This window comes from Anticarsia gemmatalis, chromosome 19, assembly GCF_050436995.1.
Source record: "Anticarsia gemmatalis isolate Benzon Research Colony breed Stoneville strain chromosome 19, ilAntGemm2 primary, whole genome shotgun sequence".
NCBI lineage: Eukaryota > Metazoa > Arthropoda > Insecta > Lepidoptera > Erebidae > Anticarsia > Anticarsia gemmatalis.
Window position 1 is genome coordinate 4,481,169 of NC_134763.1, and position 18,782 is coordinate 4,499,950.

General features: G+C 35.0%; 4 protein-coding genes across 5 annotated transcripts; 3 read left to right on the forward strand and 1 right to left on the reverse strand.

Moving 5' to 3' along the window:
- The first annotated feature begins 93 nt into the window (after positions 1-93).
- On the forward strand, positions 94-6,015 carry LOC142981008 (uncharacterized). The gene is made up of 10 exons (XM_076126656.1): positions 94-478; positions 761-1,048; positions 1,242-1,392; positions 1,816-1,925; positions 2,852-3,039; positions 3,125-3,261; positions 3,497-3,705; positions 3,889-4,056; positions 4,270-4,392; positions 4,478-6,015. Exons 1-10 carry the CDS (start codon positions 263-265, stop codon positions 4,703-4,705), a joined length of 1,818 nt encoding a protein of 605 aa, XP_075982771.1. The 5' UTR covers positions 94-262; the 3' UTR covers positions 4,706-6,015.
- A 356-nt stretch (positions 6,016-6,371) lies between these two features.
- Positions 6,372-11,037, forward strand: LOC142981073 (uncharacterized). The gene is made up of 7 exons (XM_076126748.1): positions 6,372-6,580; positions 7,159-7,329; positions 7,761-7,913; positions 8,600-8,701; positions 9,085-9,315; positions 9,887-9,990; positions 10,345-11,037. The coding sequence occupies exons 1-7, from the start codon at positions 6,502-6,504 to the stop codon at positions 10,525-10,527; spliced, it is 1,023 nt and encodes a 340-aa protein (XP_075982863.1). The 5' UTR covers positions 6,372-6,501; the 3' UTR covers positions 10,528-11,037.
- Positions 11,038-11,733: 696 nt separating this feature from the next.
- LOC142980932 (3'(2'),5'-bisphosphate nucleotidase 1) lies at positions 11,734-14,319 on the forward strand. Of its 2 annotated transcripts, XM_076126549.1 has the most exons (6): positions 11,734-12,010; positions 12,379-12,498; positions 12,742-12,886; positions 13,033-13,137; positions 13,445-13,731; positions 13,845-14,319. In XM_076126549.1, exons 1-6 carry the CDS (start codon positions 11,891-11,893, stop codon positions 14,106-14,108), a joined length of 1,041 nt encoding a protein of 346 aa, XP_075982664.1. In that variant the 5' UTR covers positions 11,734-11,890; the 3' UTR covers positions 14,109-14,319. The 2 variants fall into 2 exon arrangements, with proteins under 2 accessions (XP_075982664.1, XP_075982665.1); XM_076126550.1 differs by lacking the exon at positions 13,033-13,137 and having other exon boundaries at positions 11,735-12,010.
- Positions 14,279-18,174, reverse strand: LOC142980931 (luciferin 4-monooxygenase-like). The gene is made up of 9 exons (XM_076126547.1): positions 17,786-18,174; positions 17,333-17,540; positions 16,885-17,203; positions 16,621-16,804; positions 16,382-16,527; positions 15,449-15,575; positions 15,038-15,265; positions 14,537-14,707; positions 14,279-14,418 (listed from the first exon to the last, which is right to left on the reverse strand). The coding sequence occupies exons 1-9, from the start codon at positions 17,906-17,908 to the stop codon at positions 14,293-14,295; spliced, it is 1,632 nt and encodes a 543-aa protein (XP_075982662.1). The 5' UTR covers positions 17,909-18,174; the 3' UTR covers positions 14,279-14,292.
- Positions 18,175-18,782: the final 608 nt, after the last annotated feature.

An 18,782-nucleotide genomic window follows, 5' to 3' on the forward strand; every position in this document is an offset into this window, starting at 1 on the left:
GATAATGACTTTTATATTTTTGTTTTGTAAACCGTAAAACCGTAATGAAATGATGAGTGAGTAGAGTTGTAAATAGTTGAAGGTGAGCCCCATCACTAGCTCGTATACGTGGCGTTTGACAAAAGTACATGTATTTTGCTAGCGCCTGAGTGAAAGAAATATCAAAATTTATAAATGTGAACTCATTGCACGGACTTTGGTAATCAACAAACTGAACAAGTGATGTAAACAGTTCTAAAATATAGCAAAATTAATAAATAAAATGCCACCCAAACGTAAGAAACTAGGTAGACCGCCTGGGTCCAAAAATAAGCGAACCTCTGGTAAAGACGTAAACAAGATAAAACTGAAGAAAAATGGTAAATCAGCCGATAATCGGACGAGATTTCAGTGTAATATGTGCAACAATAACTTTCCAACACTAAAGGCATTAAGGACACATGAAAAATTAGAACTATCTAACGTATTTAACATAAAGGTAAATAAAATGGTACCTAGATAATGACTGCCCTATCGTTTGCATTCTGTGATTAGAAAAACATAATCCCTAGGCGCTTCATGACTATGTTTGTGATAGCGATTTTTTTGATTTAGACATTGATTAACGATGCATTACAGGAATTTATACACAGTGACGCTGTTTGCGTATAAAATATCAAGGATACTTTTTTTAATGCTGTCCAATACTTAAGTTAAAGATTGATTACCTACTTATGATTTTTCTATATATTTACAAAATAAATAATCAATAAATTTCCAGGCTTTATACCGCTGCCAAGAATGTACAAAAAAATTCAGATTTAAAAAGAGCTACCAAGAGCATCTGTTGATGGAACATTCTAAGTTACCTGATAGTGTAGCTTGTGACAAGTGTAATGTACGTTGTCCAGATAAAGCTACATTAGAGGAACATATAAAGAAGGTGCATGAAAGAGATATATTTTTGTGCCCACATTGCAACAAGGAGTTTGTGCGCCAATCACATGTGATAAGACATATGGCACAAAGTGGCTGTGATGGCAACACAGTATTTGCTTATGCCTGTGAGGTAAACTGACTGAATATTTACACATTTTAACTACAATAACTAACTTAATTATTAGTGATGACTGCAGTAATGCACACAGTTTAACACTATATTTAATATTCCTCCTGGGTATTCAGATACATTTTGAAAAACATTAATTATTATTTCCTTAGTGGTCTATATTTGTATTTATAAACAACATTTTGTTTAACAGATATGTAATTCAACATTTTCAAGAAAGGACAATCTGGCTGTCCACATTAGACTGCAGCATATTTTCAGAAAGGAATACTATTGCAAGTACTGTTTGTTCAGTACTAAGAATTTCTCAAAACTTATCAACCATTGGCATAAAAATCATGCAGGTAATTTGTCACTTACTTACATTCTTTTTTGTTTGTTTGACTGCTTATCTCAGGAACTACGAGTCCATTTATTGAGGGAGGCTGTAGACTATGTTAGATCATGCTATGACTAACGAGAGTGGAGCAGCAATAAGAAATAGTGTGGTATAACAAGTAATCTTAAGTCAACCCGATGAAACTGCTAGTAAAGATAAACTTTACAATATAAGCTAGAGTTCATGGAGTGTAGGCTAAAATAGTTAGAAGTTTTATCACTGCTCTCACTGATAGTTTGGTATTTTCACAGAGCAAATACTTAGGATTGTCCACAAAGTTTTGAATCTCAGCTTGTTTGATGTTGGCCTTAGCCTGTTTTTAAAAGACCTTGGGACATTGCATCATGCAAAACCTGTGCTTATATACCTATTAATTTTATCTGAACAGAAACACCGGATCAGTACCAATGTAACGAGTGTGGAAAATGGATCAGTTCTCGTGCAGCTATGACCAAACACCTGGAGATACATGGAACTAAGAAATACTCCTGTGAAGTGGTAAGATGTTTTCCTTAGCAAATTCTTTCTCTTTAAGGAAGAAATGTGTTACAAAAACCTCGAATGCTATATCAATTACAAAAAATCGACAAAGAGTATAAAACATTTTGTGACTTAACTTTGTAAATTTTATAACATAATATGCATTTATCTAATGCTGTACAAACTTAAACATAACTATCTTATTGATAATAATATATAATATATTTATTCCCCACATGACTTACAACAGGAATTTCAAGGTAAGATGCTCAAAAAAATTTGATTGTTTTATTTACATAACTGAGTAAGTCTCAATATAAATTAGAAACACCATTGTCTTGACTAAGATCCACTAGGTTTTTTGATGAATTATTAATTTCGGTTCTCTAAATAGAGCCAAAAAATTTTCTTATAAGCTGACTTTAATGATATCTGGCATTATTAGAATACTTATCTATTTCTTATATTATGTGGAGTGTCAGAGTGATCAAGATGTATGATTGAAGAAGGATTATTGGGAAATGGGAGTAGGAAAAGGTTGAAAAGATGAGTATGGAACTATGGAAATTAAAGAAACAGGAAAATATAAGTATTTAAAACAGTTTGAGAGCCTGGGTTTACTTACCAGTCCATGTACTCATTACTCACTTTTTGGAAATGTAAATAAAAAAAATATAATTGGACAACTCACACACGGTCATTTCATTCCAAACTAAGCAGAGCTTGTACTAACCATAGTACAAGCTATTCGTGTTGGTACTGTATTTGTTCTGAGCCTGGTACCAATCAGGCTCAAAACAAATAGTATAGTAGTGCTAGTGCTCATCACACAAAGATTTGTCCCGGGGGAATTCGAACCCACCACACGCGTCGCTACGGTTATTGCGGCAAGGTGACCACTTTCACCACTGCGACAATGCAATACATATGTAAATATGTTACAGTGTAGCTACACCACATTCACGGTGGAGGTGATGCGGCGCCACGTGCTGACGCACGTGGACGACAAGCCGCACAAGTGCACGCTCTGCGACAAGTCGTACATCCAGCGCGCGCAGCTGCAGCGACACCTGGAGAAACACACCGGCAACATGTGCACGCTGTGTGGCGCCACCTTCACCTCCAGGGCTAAGTATGCTACATATTTTTTATTCAATTTATATTTTATTACGTACGATTGTGATGACTTATTAATATTAATTATGTTTTTTCCGTAGAATGCTTATCCACTTGCGAAGTCACATGGGATTGGAAAAATTATTATGCCCAATTAAAACGTGCCAGTACCACACGAAGGAGTTTATCAATGAAGCCAGTTTGAATAACCATTTAAATGTACATTTAGACGTAAAACGTAAGTGTGTTGCGTATTTATCTATTAGCCTACCCGTGCGGCTACGCACTCGTTGAAATACTTTTATTCTGTTAGAAGCTGACGTATGACGAACCTTAAAGTATCCAGTGTGACCCAACTTATAATACAATTAAAGGTGCACTGGCATCGCTTCTTTTATATAAGCCTTTAATCGAAAGCGCGTAGTCCACGCGACGAGTGCACAATGATGATTAACCTGCTTCGTGGCGCACAGCTTTCAGCTGCGAGGTGTGCGACAAGACGTTCCACTCGGAGGTGAACCTGCGGCGCCACCTGGACACGCACACGCTGGACCGGCCGCGGCGCTGCATGTACTGCGTGTCGGCGCGCGCCTACGTGCGCGGCGAGCAGCTCATGCGCCACGTGCGCAAGCACCACCCCAACGTGTTCCGCGCGCACCTGCAACACGTGCGGACCGTGCTGGTGCGTACTACACACACACACGCGCACACGCACGCTCACACACACACACACACACGCACGCTCACACACACACACGCACACATACACACGCACACGCACACTAACAATATCTCACGAGCACTGCGTGCTTCTCGTTTTGATGAATTTTTGTATAATTAATAATACCGATTTGTGTTCTTCTAGGGCACCAACGTTAACTCATCAGATAGAGTGAAAAAATCCGAAATAGAATCGGTCCTCAATCTGCTCGATGTAGAGTCCGATCGCATTTTGCAAGGATATAGCGGAGCCGGCGTTCTCTACGGCGGCATGCAGGAGGATGGAGAACTCCCTGCGGATCAAAAAGACAAGGTAACCGTAACCGTCACTGTCGATAACGTTAGCTCAGAAGCTTTCCTTCTTCACATGACATTCAACTTAATTCAGATACCTTACGATTGATTGAAAATACAAGACACTTCGTCACGTGCAGACGTATTTAACAGTTTTACATTTTAAGTTTCAATAGTGTTCCCATGTAGTCTTATTACTGTTTCTGCACTCACAATACATTTTATTTTTCAGAAAACGAAAAGTCCTCTCATGTCTGAAGAAGAGTTAGCAGACAATTTGAATAAATTAATTACGCAACTGATTGATAAGGATACGCTACTCTTGTTTGGTTGGCCAGATGAAAGTGTAGATGTGGTACGTATATTTCGTTACATTTGATAGTATCTTAATAAAAAACCGGTATTATTAAGAACGAATTACATCTCGTTAATTTGTACAGGTGCTGGAAAGAGTGATAGAGCAATGTGGCGCTCGGCCGGCGGATCGCGAGAAGTGGACACGAGTACAGCGCCTTCGTGAAAACACTAAGCATTTGTTCCTGTATGTGTTAGAGGACAAGAATATTGCGCGCATGCTTGATACGCACACCATCGATCAAATCATTACCCACATTCTCAAGCAGGTCACTGAGGAAGATGATGAAAAACAAGAAGAAACCTCAACGTGATCTTTGTTCTCTTCATTCTATATTTTACGGGTCGTCCATTAACCGCGTGTTAATTAAAAGCCGATGGGTAGAGTCGAAATTTGTAGACCGAATACATATATACCGTGGCGTGGACATTTCGTTCAATTCGGGTTAGGACTCCAAAGGCTGCTCCAAAAACATCACGTGGTTACTGGGCAGCTCCTTATTAATTGTAATAGCAATGGGTGGCACTAATTAGCATAAAGTAAACATGTATGTTATGGATATTCGTTTCAGATTTTTTTAAATATAACCAAGTTGTTTGCATATTTATGCGTAAGATGATAAGTAACGAATCAGAGATACGTAAAAAGGTGTAAAGTTGAACAATTTATATAATCCATAAACATATTTTTAGGTGATACCATTCTATGTCGTGCCTTCCGTATACTAAAAATAAAAAAATATATATTTACATCATATTACAAATAGAAAAAGATACATATCGCAATTGATTAATTTAAGCTCATCGTTATTTTGAGTCTATTGTTCTTAGTAAATAAATTACCAACGTTTTTAAAATAACGTTGCTATGTTATGTAAGTTAACATTAACAGTTCTTTGTCACTTTTGTATTTTCTTGTTTAATTATAAATAGGTTATTGTTGTTCTGTCACTCAATCAGAGTACTATTTTATTTGTATAAATATTTTCTGCAATTTAAGTTTAGTCGTAAGTGATAATTGTTTGATACTTTCAATAATTTAGTTTGTTAAATTAAGATGAATCTTATTGCTTTTTTTTTAATCTAGAATTTTGACAAACATGAGTGATAATATAATATTTTTTGTCTTCATGTGGTGGCGGAGATGAAGTCATTTCATTTTATTATTGAGACTAGAAGTATCAACGTATTAATTAGCAATAAATTATGATGTGTTAACAGATAACCTCAATGTTTAAAAAATAACAATTAAAAAAAGGTTTGTTTTCCGAGCCATGTGATTCGTATTTTTGTTAGAATACTGGCAGGTCGAATATTTGTATTTTGCCTCGATCATACAAGAACGCCTGAATTTCAATAGCTAAAAAGGTGGGTATGTCGATAAAAGGTGTAATATTTCGAAATATTTAATCATTATGGCATTTATATTGTTTAAAAAAGATTTCTTTACTTATTTTTGAATATTGCAGAGTTAGTAATAGTGATATAATTATTATTCTGACATTATATTATTTTATACATGTTATCAAATACGAAGTGCCTTCAAAAAACTATATTATAATTTTAAGTTCATAGGGATATGGTGAAATATTGAATAAATGTTTTGATATGTTATGTTTACTTATATTGTTTTTTATTTATATTATATTGTGTAAGCAAAATGGCAGGCGCCGGGCCGCTAGAACCCCCAAAAAAGATATCTGAATAATAATAGCGATTGACTATTACTTAGTTAGGTATTAGGTGCCCGTGGTATTTGCAAAACAATTATTTTAATAGGCATCTATAATACGGAAATAAAAACATATTTTATTAATTAATCAGTTATTTAACGTAAATTCCTGTTGATCAGTTTCATATTTTTATCTCCACTGACGCAATAGGAAAACAAGAAAAATAATATATTAGAATAGATAACGCAATGCACTAGCCTTTAGTTAAATTTTCCGTGTAATTAAATACCTACATCATTGTAACTAATCAGTTTTTCATACGAGTCTTGTAAAATGTAGCTACGGGATTGTTCTCTAACATAAATAAGATAGCCGTTTCTATAAAAAAATAATTACTTTCGACTTAGTTATTTAATGTTATATGTTTTTTACTCATCATGACTCGCGTAAAATATGTGCTATTGTGTTTTCTTATGTTTAAATATACAAGGCATGTCTACGGAAATGATGGCTCAGGTAAGTACATACAGATGAAAATTTTATAAAAAGTCGTAGATACTACTTAATATGTGTTTCGCTGTGTTAAAAATCTAATTAATATTCAAAAAGCAGTGGCTGTTTAGGCCATAGGCAATAAACAATTTATGCGATTTGTTAACTGTTTAAAAATTTTATTCGGATTTGTAAAATTTTGATGATAACTTTGTTTTTATAAATAATTTAGGATTCAGAGTTCATCAGTTTTACAAAACGAGATGTCGGTACCAACTAGGGTGGCCATGGCCATCACCGCTATGCCAAGCTGAGACTATACTCTCCCTAGGCGTCGTGGATAAACTAGGGTTTCATTATTCTTTATACCGCTGTAGGCCGTCGGGGGCCCTGGTGCAAAAGAATAACAAGGTTCCACTACGCTTAAATTACAAAATGCATTACGAAATATGTTTGTCTTGATCAGGGTCCCGGGCTCTCTTAACTGGGGGGCCTCGGTGCGCCGCATCGCCTAGCTAATGTTAATTTCGTATATTCGAAGTTGTGCCACTTTTTGTTGGTCAGTCCTTATTTATCTAACCTAACCTTGTTATCCTCCGTAGCTACCGACGTGACGCCCACCACTGATGTACCGTTGTCATCGCAAAGTATAAGTTCTAAAGATCATTATGAGTTTCAATACCACAAAGCTGGTTCAAGAGCTGTGTTTTCTTGTCACTTTTCTATGAGAGATTTTGGAGCCTACATCAGGAGATGGTATATACCAAAATATAGTAAGTTTGACTAATTACAAAATAATATGCATGTAGTGTAAATTAACTAATTAACTAATTCCCACAGTAAATCTTTATAATATTCACTCTTTTTCCGTCTCATAATCTGATGAAAAACGCCCTTAACCTATAACCATAGCCATATACCTATCATGTAGCCGTACTGCAGACCTGTAAATTTTATGTTACGGTTAATTTGTTATGTGACCTTTATAAAATTATCAAGAAACAAAGATTTGCTATTAACTAATAGGATTTTTTTAACAGAAAAATATAGGAAATGTTTGTAGCGGATCTGGGTATCAAACCAATGGGAATTAACTACCTACCGTTATCCAAATTACTGAGTTCAAAATTCGGGACTACGTTTGTGAACGTTAATATGAGAAAAATATAATGTTTTATAGAAATCGTGCGTATATTTTTTTCAGACGACCTTCCATTTCCTTATACGTTATTAACAACAGCAAAAACCACTATATTGACCCTAAACTCGCTGGAAGATTTTGATGATGGAACAATATTGAACTGCGATGACAAAACAGGCTTAAAACATTATCATGTCAATGTTACAGCTGCCATACGTGAGTATACTATTGTACCTAATAAGATTTATAAAATTATTACAGAAATCTTTTCGCTTCTTTATTTCATAAAATTCATAACTTGTTATTTAAAAATTAGGCAGCTACAAAATAGTATAAGGACTGATTCTTATATATTATTATAACTAGCTTTTACACGCAACTTCGTCCACCACCTTAATTTTCCCATTATACGTCATTTTCCTGGGGTAAAAAGTAGCCTAGTAGTCTTTCTCGGGTATCAACATATCTCCATACCAAATTTCATGCAAATTGGTTCAGTAGTTTAGGCGTGATTGAGTAACTGACAGACAGACAGAGTTACTTTCGCATTTATAATATTAGTATGGATTATTTCCTTATAGTTGAATGGTAGCGGTATGTTTAAATAGACGTTGAGGTCTGTAGGTAAGTACAACATTGCAGTCGTGGTTGAATCTTATTTCACTTTTTAAATATTTAAGTAGGTATTACTATGTACCTACGTAGGTAATAAAATACTTATATTTGTAATCTAATTAGTACCTTTAGTTTGTATTACAAGAATTAAAATAAAGCTTGACTTGAATTTGGGCGCGTAGCGCTGGTACACTGGTCATAAGCAGACACACTAGTTTGTAAGATATTAAGTACCTGGAAGTAAGCACTTAGTGAAGGTTTTAATTAATGTATCAATATTGTTTCAGCCTTTTATTACAGTGACAATATAACTGAAGTATATTACTATGGTGATGAAACAGTTCCGTTTGACTGCAGTGCCTATTCTAATAATGATACCCAGAATAATTGTAAGCCCTTTTATTTATTTCTGTGTTCTGATATAAGTATTATGTAGCTAATTGCAGGTAAACTACAGTACCTCTTATTAAGACAACTCCAGCAGCCAGTTTGAAATAGATGTGATTTGAAATACTTAGACTTGTGACGGATTTCCGCGTCCGTCTTCGTCACGCCGTTTGCGAATTATTAATCAATATTTTACCTCTTTTTAATTTGATGATTATTAATTAGGTAGGTACTACTCCTACCTACTCGTTTTTATGAAACTGTACTTGTATGTGATGGTAGAAGTCCCGAGCCCAGCGGCGAAACCACAATAGGTAGTAAATGGTCTATAGAATACCCAAGTAATTGCATAAGTATCTGCTAACATATTATCATTATTTTACAGACACTCATGCAATGATTAAATCGAGAGATAAAATAAAGGTGTTGCCGACCATCAAAGGACATGTCAATATTACCACGAATCATAATCGAACTATGATTTTTTGCATTCATTATAGTGTATCATTTGATGAAATAAAAGATGTCGATTATTACACAAGATATGTTAGTGGCAAAACTAAATTAATTTATATGGGAGATGTCAAACCGATCACACAACTACCCGGCAAATACGGTGAGTGTTGCATTAAGCCTGTTTAATTAAATAACTATACTTACGTACTGTGCCACAAACACACAGTTTCATTGGGCATGTCGTAGGCTTGGGTGCCAGAGTTTTTTGGACTTCGACCCCTTTTCTAGAAAAAGTAAATTCAGCACCCCTTTACCTCGATATATAAATAAATTTTAACTTTATTTTATAACATTGTCTTTGGACTCAATACCGCCTCTCACGAGATGCTCTAGTGCCCACTGGAGGGTGGTATCTCCCACTTTCGATACCTTTTTAGACATTATTGATCTCTAAGCTCGTAGTTCTATCTTTCATATGGCAAGCAAAAATTTCCTCTCGGTGCTGTCAATAAGGATAACAGTCGTTATTTCAGCCATGACAAGGCCTTCGGATGGCTTGAACAACTTTGTCACTATAATAGATTGACCACTGACCCTACGATATGTCTTTGGTTTAATAACCCATTAGAGGAAATATCTACAAAATATGTTGCTAGGGATAAAACAGTGCAGCTCATTTGAGTTAGATAATAGTGACTCATAGTGCAAGTTAAAAGGTCTTACATGTTTAGACGGTGGTGCGTGGTACATCTACACGGCAGCAGTCCTCGTTGGCGCAGCTCTCGTCGTGTTTACTATCTTTCACTACAGACGACGCAAGGCGAACCAGCTCCAGGTATGTAAGTAGGTACTACATAAATGAAATAGGTAAATAAGAGATGATAGGTACTGCTTTTAATTTAATAATAAATAGATATATATTATATATTTATTATATATAATATATATATATATTATTATTTATTATATTATTATTATAGATCATATTATATTAGTTATTGAAGCCTCTCTTTCTGAAGTGTAGGTATAGATAAATTTATTATCTTAAAAAACGCTGACTACTATTTGAAGTGCTAGTTTATAGCACTTCAAATAAAAAAGTTACCTTTGGTAATTCCAGCCATTCCAGGAAATGTTTCTATGCAGTCCAGTCAGTCATAAATACCTACCTATTCTTATACATTTTCAGAACAAACGTGTTGAAGACACAGAAATCGAACTAGACAGGCCTCTACCTGATCTCCCAATGCCGCACGAGTACGCGTACGCAGAGGGGGGACAAAGCCACAGTCCTGAGTATTGCGAAATACCTGATGTTCCTCAGAGAAAGATCAGCGATGTGCAGAACACAATGTATTATTGGGTCGACTGATGTTACACAAAGTCCAAAAAAATCACATGCTCGCAGTATTTACCTAACTCGTACGCGGATCTACACAGATCAGCTGTTAGATATTATTATTAGTAACTTTTAAGTACAACGTGAATTGTGCACCACGGTAACGGATAAGTACCTATATATTTTTTGGGAATTCAAATTGACGTATACCTATTAATCATTATTTTAAATTTTTACATAAAAACTTGATTAAATAAAATTATTTTTATTTAACCCATAATTATTTTTACACATTTTAACTCACTGCTGGGTCTTCTTCCGAACGAGGGAGGGGTTAGGCCTGTAGTTCGCCTCGCTTGCCAAGTGCGGGTTGGGGTCTTTTAAATGCCGTCAAGAACTGTAAGTACCTACCTATTTAATAATTAATTATATTATTTTCATTAAGTACATATTTATATGGTTTAGACAAACTCTAATGGTTAGACTCTAAAGGTTAACTCTATTGGTTAGACAAACTCTGAACTTAAATACCTAAATCTTGCATGCCCGAGAGTTCTATTAATAGTTTTTGAGCATAAATGTGTGCGGAAAATCTATGATATATACAGTATCAATGATCATAGTTATTTTATAAAACTCGTTGTCCAGGGACACGCTGAGCTGTCATTCCGCACTACGCAATAAGTCGTCTTGTTATGACTTTAACAAACATGAAAACAGAGATATTACAGTCAGACCAGACAATACCTTTTGTAGAATAACCGTAAAATAATTATTCTGTGTCGGAATCGAACCTGCGACATCCTACTGTGGTCTTTTACATTTCTTAAAACTTCTTTAGTTTATACCCTATCAAGAGATGAGCCATATACACCAGCAGCAGTCCAAATGCCTATATTGTTTTGACAACCCCGTGCTTATATCCCTGTACTTACTTTACTTTTTATCCTACCACCGAGCAAAATCGCTTTCAATACGTCGCATGTAAGTGTTCTTCCAATCCTACGGATTCCACACCCACAATATGCGAGTTCGGAAAGTGTTGCAACATCCCGCATCATCGTTACTGAGTTCTAATCATACCGCATACCGTGATTTAAAGCCCTATTGTACCTTCGTCGTGCTACTTGTTGTCTATGCTTATTGTCATTTGCTATATATGTTACCTGTGCCATGTGTCATTGTGTATTAGAAGTGACACTGACAGATGACAGGACTTCATGACTGTAATGACATTGAACTAATTAAACTGAAGTTAGGTACTGAAAGAGATTGTGTTGGGTGATCATCAAGTGCGAATCGAAATATACGTACTATACGTACATGAATTGAAACTTGAAAGTTTATCACATTAGTTTTTGATATCGCAGTTGTAGGATTGACTCCTTGATTAAATATGACGACAAGTGTTCCCGTTATTGTGAGATTGTTAGCTTCTTCGGTCTCGGTGGCCAGCAGAGCGGGGAAAATAGTGCGCGATGTTATGAGTAAAGGAGAACTGGGAATTATTGAGAAGGTTTGATAAAGTTTTTTTATGTGAATACACAATAAAATGTTATTTTAGAAGTCTTCACACACTTTTAGTGAATAATATTTAATGTTTATGGTAGGTTACATCTCTTGATACTTATTTTGAAAACACTGCCTAGATTTTTGTTTCTGTTATCTAATTACATATTACATACTTTGTACTTTCGATATAAGACATTTGCAGTACTTATAAACTCAATTCAAAGAAATAAAAGAAGAGTTGCGCTCATTAGGCAACAACAGGCGTGAGAATTGAAAGAAACTGTGGGAATTCCGATTGAAATAAGTAATAAAATAACTATTGTAGAAGTAGCAGCTCTTTGGATTTGAGTAATTGCCAACAATTATTTTCAGGGCAAAGATGACTACCAGACAGAAGCAGACAGGTCTGCACAACGTTGCATTGTTGCTTCACTATCAGCACTCTACCCTAAAGTGAATATTATTGGTGAAGAAGACAGCCCTGATAATGAGGTACTTGATAAATGACTATACTTGTTGCTATGTTGTTTTTTTTATATTTGGTTTCAACTTTCAATCACATAAACTTAGAATGATTGAGGACTGATATTGATGTGTCTTGTAACTATGATTTTAATTATGTTCTTTTTGCTGCAAATTATTGTTAGACTACTGCTAATTTTCCATTACTGTTAGCCCATTTATTGATGTGGAACTCATTGAGCTTAGTGAATTTAAAAAATATGTTTTTTTCAGGGTGATGTTGCAAGTGACTGGCTGGTATCTGAAGCTGACAAAGAAGTATTATCCTTAGAGTGTCCTGCTAATCTTAAAGGTGTCAAAGAGGAAGATATTGTTGTATGGGTTGATCCTCTTGATGGTACTTCAGAGTATACTCAAGGTAATCTGTTGTAGGGGTTATGCATCTACTTCCATATACATATTCTATTATGCCACACCAACACCCTTTTATCAAAACATGCATCTTCAAAATCAGTAAATTCTTGTGTCAATTGATAATAATGTGTATACAATAATTAATTCTAGGTGCCCTTATGTTGAAGAGAGATCCATGGGAAAGATGGAAAATGTACTTAACACATCCTTTTATAAGTATCAAGTGGTATTTAAGTTTGCTCCAATCAAATTATGGTAAATGAATGATTTGCATAGGTGTATAGAGCTTAGTTGATTAGATTGCACTGTAGTTGTACAGGCACATGACAACATGTCAGGATCTTGTGGAATGTATGTATTGTAAATATTATACAGCAATTGATAGTGATAATCATAATCAAAACTAACCACTTTATGTTGTTCTGACTGTACTGACCTAATTAAAACCTGAATTCATTCTCTTCACTTCACTTCTATTACATAGTCATACAATTTTGCATGTTGCATGGGGTGTTGGAGCATACTAAGTTCAAATTAATTCATATCATTTTAATTGTTGTAGGGTTCCTGGAACATGTGACTGTTTTAATTGGCATATCTGTTAATGAGAAACCAGTAGCTGGTGTTATTCATCAGCCATACTACAAGACTATGATGGGGACTGAAAAGATAATGGGAAGAACTATCTGGGGCCTACAAGAAGCAGGTGTGGGAGGATTTACTCTTGCTCCTCCCCCAGACTCTCTGGTCATCACCACAACTAGAAGTCATTCTAATCCTCTGGTAGAGAGGGCTTTACAAGTCATGAATGCAACACAAATTCTCAGAGTTGGTGGTGCTGGTTATAAGGTAATCCTAGCATTCAGTAGAAATTATCAAAATATATTCTTTAACTATATAGTGATTAAGGATAGTGCTATACAATACAGATAAACTTGATCAAATATTTCACTTTGCGACAGGTACTACAACTATTGGAAGGTAACGCGTCAATTTACGTGTTTGCCAGTCCTGGTTGCAAAAAATGGGACACTTGTGCTCCTGAAGCGGTGCTATCCGCGGCTGGCGGTAAGTTGACCGATATTCTTGGCAACTTCTACAAGTATGGCGCCGCCGAGTCGCACCCTAACAAAACTGGTGTATTAGCAGCTGTCAATGATGAACTGCATTCTTATGCTCTCAATAGATTACCACAAGAGTTAAAGGATACATTAGCTAATAAATAAAAATGTTCTTTGGCATTTTTAAACGGTGGTAGCTGGCAGTAATTGAAATGTAAATATTTTTTATCATTCATGTTATATTTATAACAAAAATCAACAATAATTGTTTAATATATTAAAACAAATAAATAATAACTGTCAATAATTGTTACATTAAAACAACATAAATTGTAAATACTTTGGATGATTAAAGCTTGCTTTTGTATTTCTTTAACATTTGTCTTAATTCCCTTCTTAGAATCTTTCCTGATGCATTTTTGGGGACTTCTTTAATGAAAATTACACCCCCTCGTAGTCTTTTGGCCGGCGACACCTGATAACAAACAATATTATCAGCATTTGATACACAATCTATTTCTTGTCCGACGGAATCTAAAACTGATGCAAGATAAAAGTACGCTTTCAAGGATAGTCTATATTGTGTTAGTTACCTTTGACGCGACAAATTCAACGAGCTCTTTCTCTGTGACCTTGGCGTTAGGCTGCGCTACAATGAACGCGAGTGGTAATTCTCCAGCTTCCTCGTCAGGCAAACCTACCACGCCTACCTCGGCGACATCCTTGTGTTGAAGTAGTAGTGCTTCTAATTCTGCTGGTGCTACCTGTACATTGACACGTGATTTTATGTAGATTAACTCAAAAACATACAGTAATTAAATACATTATATAAACATTATACATTTTTCTTAATCCGATTTTAAGATAAATCTTAACATTGCTTAATTACATCTATTGTTTTGCTTAAATGGTATGAACTCGTGACTGTTCAAGGATGTTGAAGTAATTATATTGAAATGATTAAATAATGTAATAGGTAAAATATACGAGAACAATCTCTTAAACCTTGACAAGTCGTTTTTGATAATATTACGTGCGTGACCACGGGGAAACGAGTTCTGATAAGGAAATTGACTAAAAACCATTCACTTTACCTGGAAACCTTTATATTTAATGAGTTCCTTGAGCCGGTCGACAATGTAGAAGTAGCCTTCTTTGTCGTAGTAGCCGATGTCTCCGGTCCTAACGTATCCCTCATTGTCAAACAATGCGTCGCTCGATGCCTGGTCGCCCATGTAACCCTTCATACGCAGTGGTGACTTGATCCATAACTCGCCTTCTTGTCCAGGACCTAACATTTTGCCGTTTTCTATGTCTATTACCTACAATATGAAACAAAATTGGCATTCAAATACCCACAATAGACAAACAGAGGTCGAGTTCGAGAGAACGGTTAATTAGGTATGGTAAATAGTAAAATAAAAATAATAATTTCAGTTCAAATTTCGATAAGAAGTAGATTTTATACTGATTATGTTCATCATTTAGTCCAGTTAGTTATTTACCTTGACTCTCATGCCAGGTGCAGGTGTTCCACATGAGCCCACCTTCTCTCCACTAGTCAGGTCCACAAGGCAAGCCATGGTCACTTCTGTGAGCCCATAACCTTGTTTTATAAAATCTATACCTGTCCTGAAAATATAAAAAAGGACTATTTCTCAACTCCATATTTTAGTACATTCTTAGTTATGCAGATGGATTTTGCCAGATATATTTATATTGGTTCCCATATCATAATCATATTACTTATTATCTTCAGTTAAGCATATGCTTAATTGCTTTCTTGCTATGTAACATGTGTCATTCAGTTTAAATGAAGTTGTTAAACATGATTCTGTTATGTGTATATTAGAAGCTAGTATAGGATTAGCTGTATAATATCTGCCTTTATTGAATGTGAGTAATGTAACAGCCTGACAGGCAATTAATCCCTTCATTGCATTTATTAATTAATTATCTCATTAATAATCATTATTTATCATAAGGGAGATTTGATAGTTTTATAAATTTCAGGTGTCATATTATTTGATAAATATTTATATCCTAGGTAGAAAGTTTCGTCATCTAACATTATACAGAGATGATTGAGTCATAATGACATGCATATTAAAAGTAAAAAATCAACATGAGCATGCAGTTTTTAAATTATTAAAAATCCTAAGAATTATTCAGCATAACAAAAATTTTCTAAGCATTATAATGAAAAGTAAAATATTATTATGTGCCATAAATTAATACTACATCAACCATAAACCACTAATAAATGTTACCAAGATTATTTTCCAATCATTTTCATACAAACCAAGGTGCTTCTGATAATATTAATAGCTCTGTTGTGTATATTTAAGCAGTTAGCAACCTAACATGTACTAGTCACATAACACATTATGTAACACTTAAATGACATCATTCGGTGAATTTGAAAATTAGCATTTTACCTTTTAGAGACTGCTGTCTGAATATCTTTAGATAAAGGTGCTGCCCCACACCAAACCTCAACCAGGGAGGATAAGTCATACTTAAGGACTAGTGGGTGCTTAGCTAGGAACACAGCAAGTGGGGGGACTATGGTTGTCATGTTTATCTGAAAATATTTCAAAGCATTTATAGTAGTAGTGATAAAAAAGGCATGTTTTTTATTTCCTATGTATGTAGACATTAGTATCAGTTGACCCACCTTATATTTCTGAATTGTTTCCAAATACTGCTCATGTTCGAATCTAATCAAAAATACTATTTTGATGTTCATTGCCATCACAGCAAATGTTGTGATAAAGCCATAAGCATGGAACCAAGGTATTAGTGATAAGCCTGTTACTATACCATTATTTTTCTTTTGCTGTACATAATCAAAGTAGTATCTAAAACAAATTAAATATTGTATTAACATTTCTCATAGTAAGAGGATACTCAACAGTTAAAAGTTGCCAGGATATCTTACTTCATGTGTGCTGACAATGTAAGGAAGTTGATGTGAGTGAGCATCACACCCTTAGGCAGTCCAGTAGTACCCGACGAGCACATCACAGCCACTGTGTCTTGGCCATCAACATCAACAACAGTGAAGTCATCAATATTGACATGTGCCTTGATCAAGTCATTGTACATGATACAATCAGGCACAACATCATATTCACCAAACATGATGAGTTTGCAAGGGTAAGATAGTTCAGTGCAGCAGTCATGGATGTTTTGTGATGTAATCGGAGATATGAAGATAAACTTGGGCTTTGTTATTTTTAGTAAATGGGATATCTCTCCTGAAAGTTCAAAACAAAAATGTATTAATAGATGTTTATGTAAGCTAAGCTTATCTTGCTATTTAATCTGTAAAATTATAATTAGAATTGATATCACGGATATGATAACACAAAGTTATTGACAATTACCTGGTGAATATGTGATGTTAAGCGTAGACAGCACACCACCACAGTATATTACTGCAAGAGCTGCCACAGCAAACTCAAACCTGTTCTCACTGCTTAGACCCACAAGATCACCTTTTTTCAAACCAAGTTTTTGTAAACTCACTGCAAGATTCACACTAAGTTGAAGTATTTGTCTGTATGTAACAGACTCCTCAGTCTCAGCATTGATCTAAGGAAAAAACATATTTTTCTTATTATACATTGTTTTTTTCCTTTTCCTATCTCAATAATAAATGTATAGAAGTACCTACAAAATTTACTGCATAGTGTTTCATGTATTAAATAAAGTCCTATGGAAAATGCCTACTCATGGTAATCTAGTGCTCTTAAGATACAAATCTGTATCAAACGGATTTAGAAGTGCCTCACCAAATTAATAAAAGTTGTAAAATTGGCAGTTTATAATATACTTACTAAGGCTATGTTATCTCCACCATTTTTGAGCTGGTCGTATAGAAATTGACCAAATGACAAATGCGCTGGAATGCCTCGTTCTTCAGGTCCCGATACCACGTTATTATGTACTGTTACGGACATTTTTAGGACTAAAAATATTAACCCTACCTATTTATCACAATGTTGACTTAGAAAGAACAAACTTGAACAAAGTAAAGGCCCGTTATCACAAATAATGTTCCCTTATCAAGTAATTATACTAACTTATCTGTGTACCTAATAATCCATCGGATGATTTGATTAGCAATGGTCCAAAGATCCAATCCAATAAAAGCAAGCAGTAGAGTGGATGGATACCGGATTAATGAATTATCTAGGACTAAACTCAAATATTACGAACTACTGTCATCAATGTCATGTACCTACTGAATGTCACTGTGACACTGTCACCACTTGTCACTTGACACCGCTGAAATTAACATTTCATTTCATGGAAGGACTAAAATAGATTGGTTTAAAACTACTGTTATCACTAAAGGAATGACTACACTTGAATAGAAGACTGTGCTGTGACACTTTTTGGTACTGCATGGTAATAATATAATGACCCTGAAAACCTAAAAAGTTGCACTTAAATTGCACTCCGTAAAACGGAGTGCATTAAATTCATCAGCACAGATTCCAGAGTTCGAAGAGTCAAAGTTAAAAGACGCAAAGGCACGTCATTGTCTATGTATGGTGGAAAATGGGGCGCCTCAAACCGGGTTTCATTAGTAGTGTTACAATAAAACTAAACTTTAAACGAGCAAAATAAATAAATAAGTATGTTTTGGGAATTATAAAGTGGCAACTGGAAAATGACTTTTTCACTCATTCTGCTGATGTCGCAGCCTTTATCATCAAATACGTTGTTTTACTAAACGGCTGACTTGATTACTTATAATATGCGATGGTTTCCCATGATTGCATAGCGTGACTTACAGAAAACAGCGATAGTTACTTTTTACCTCTAGCA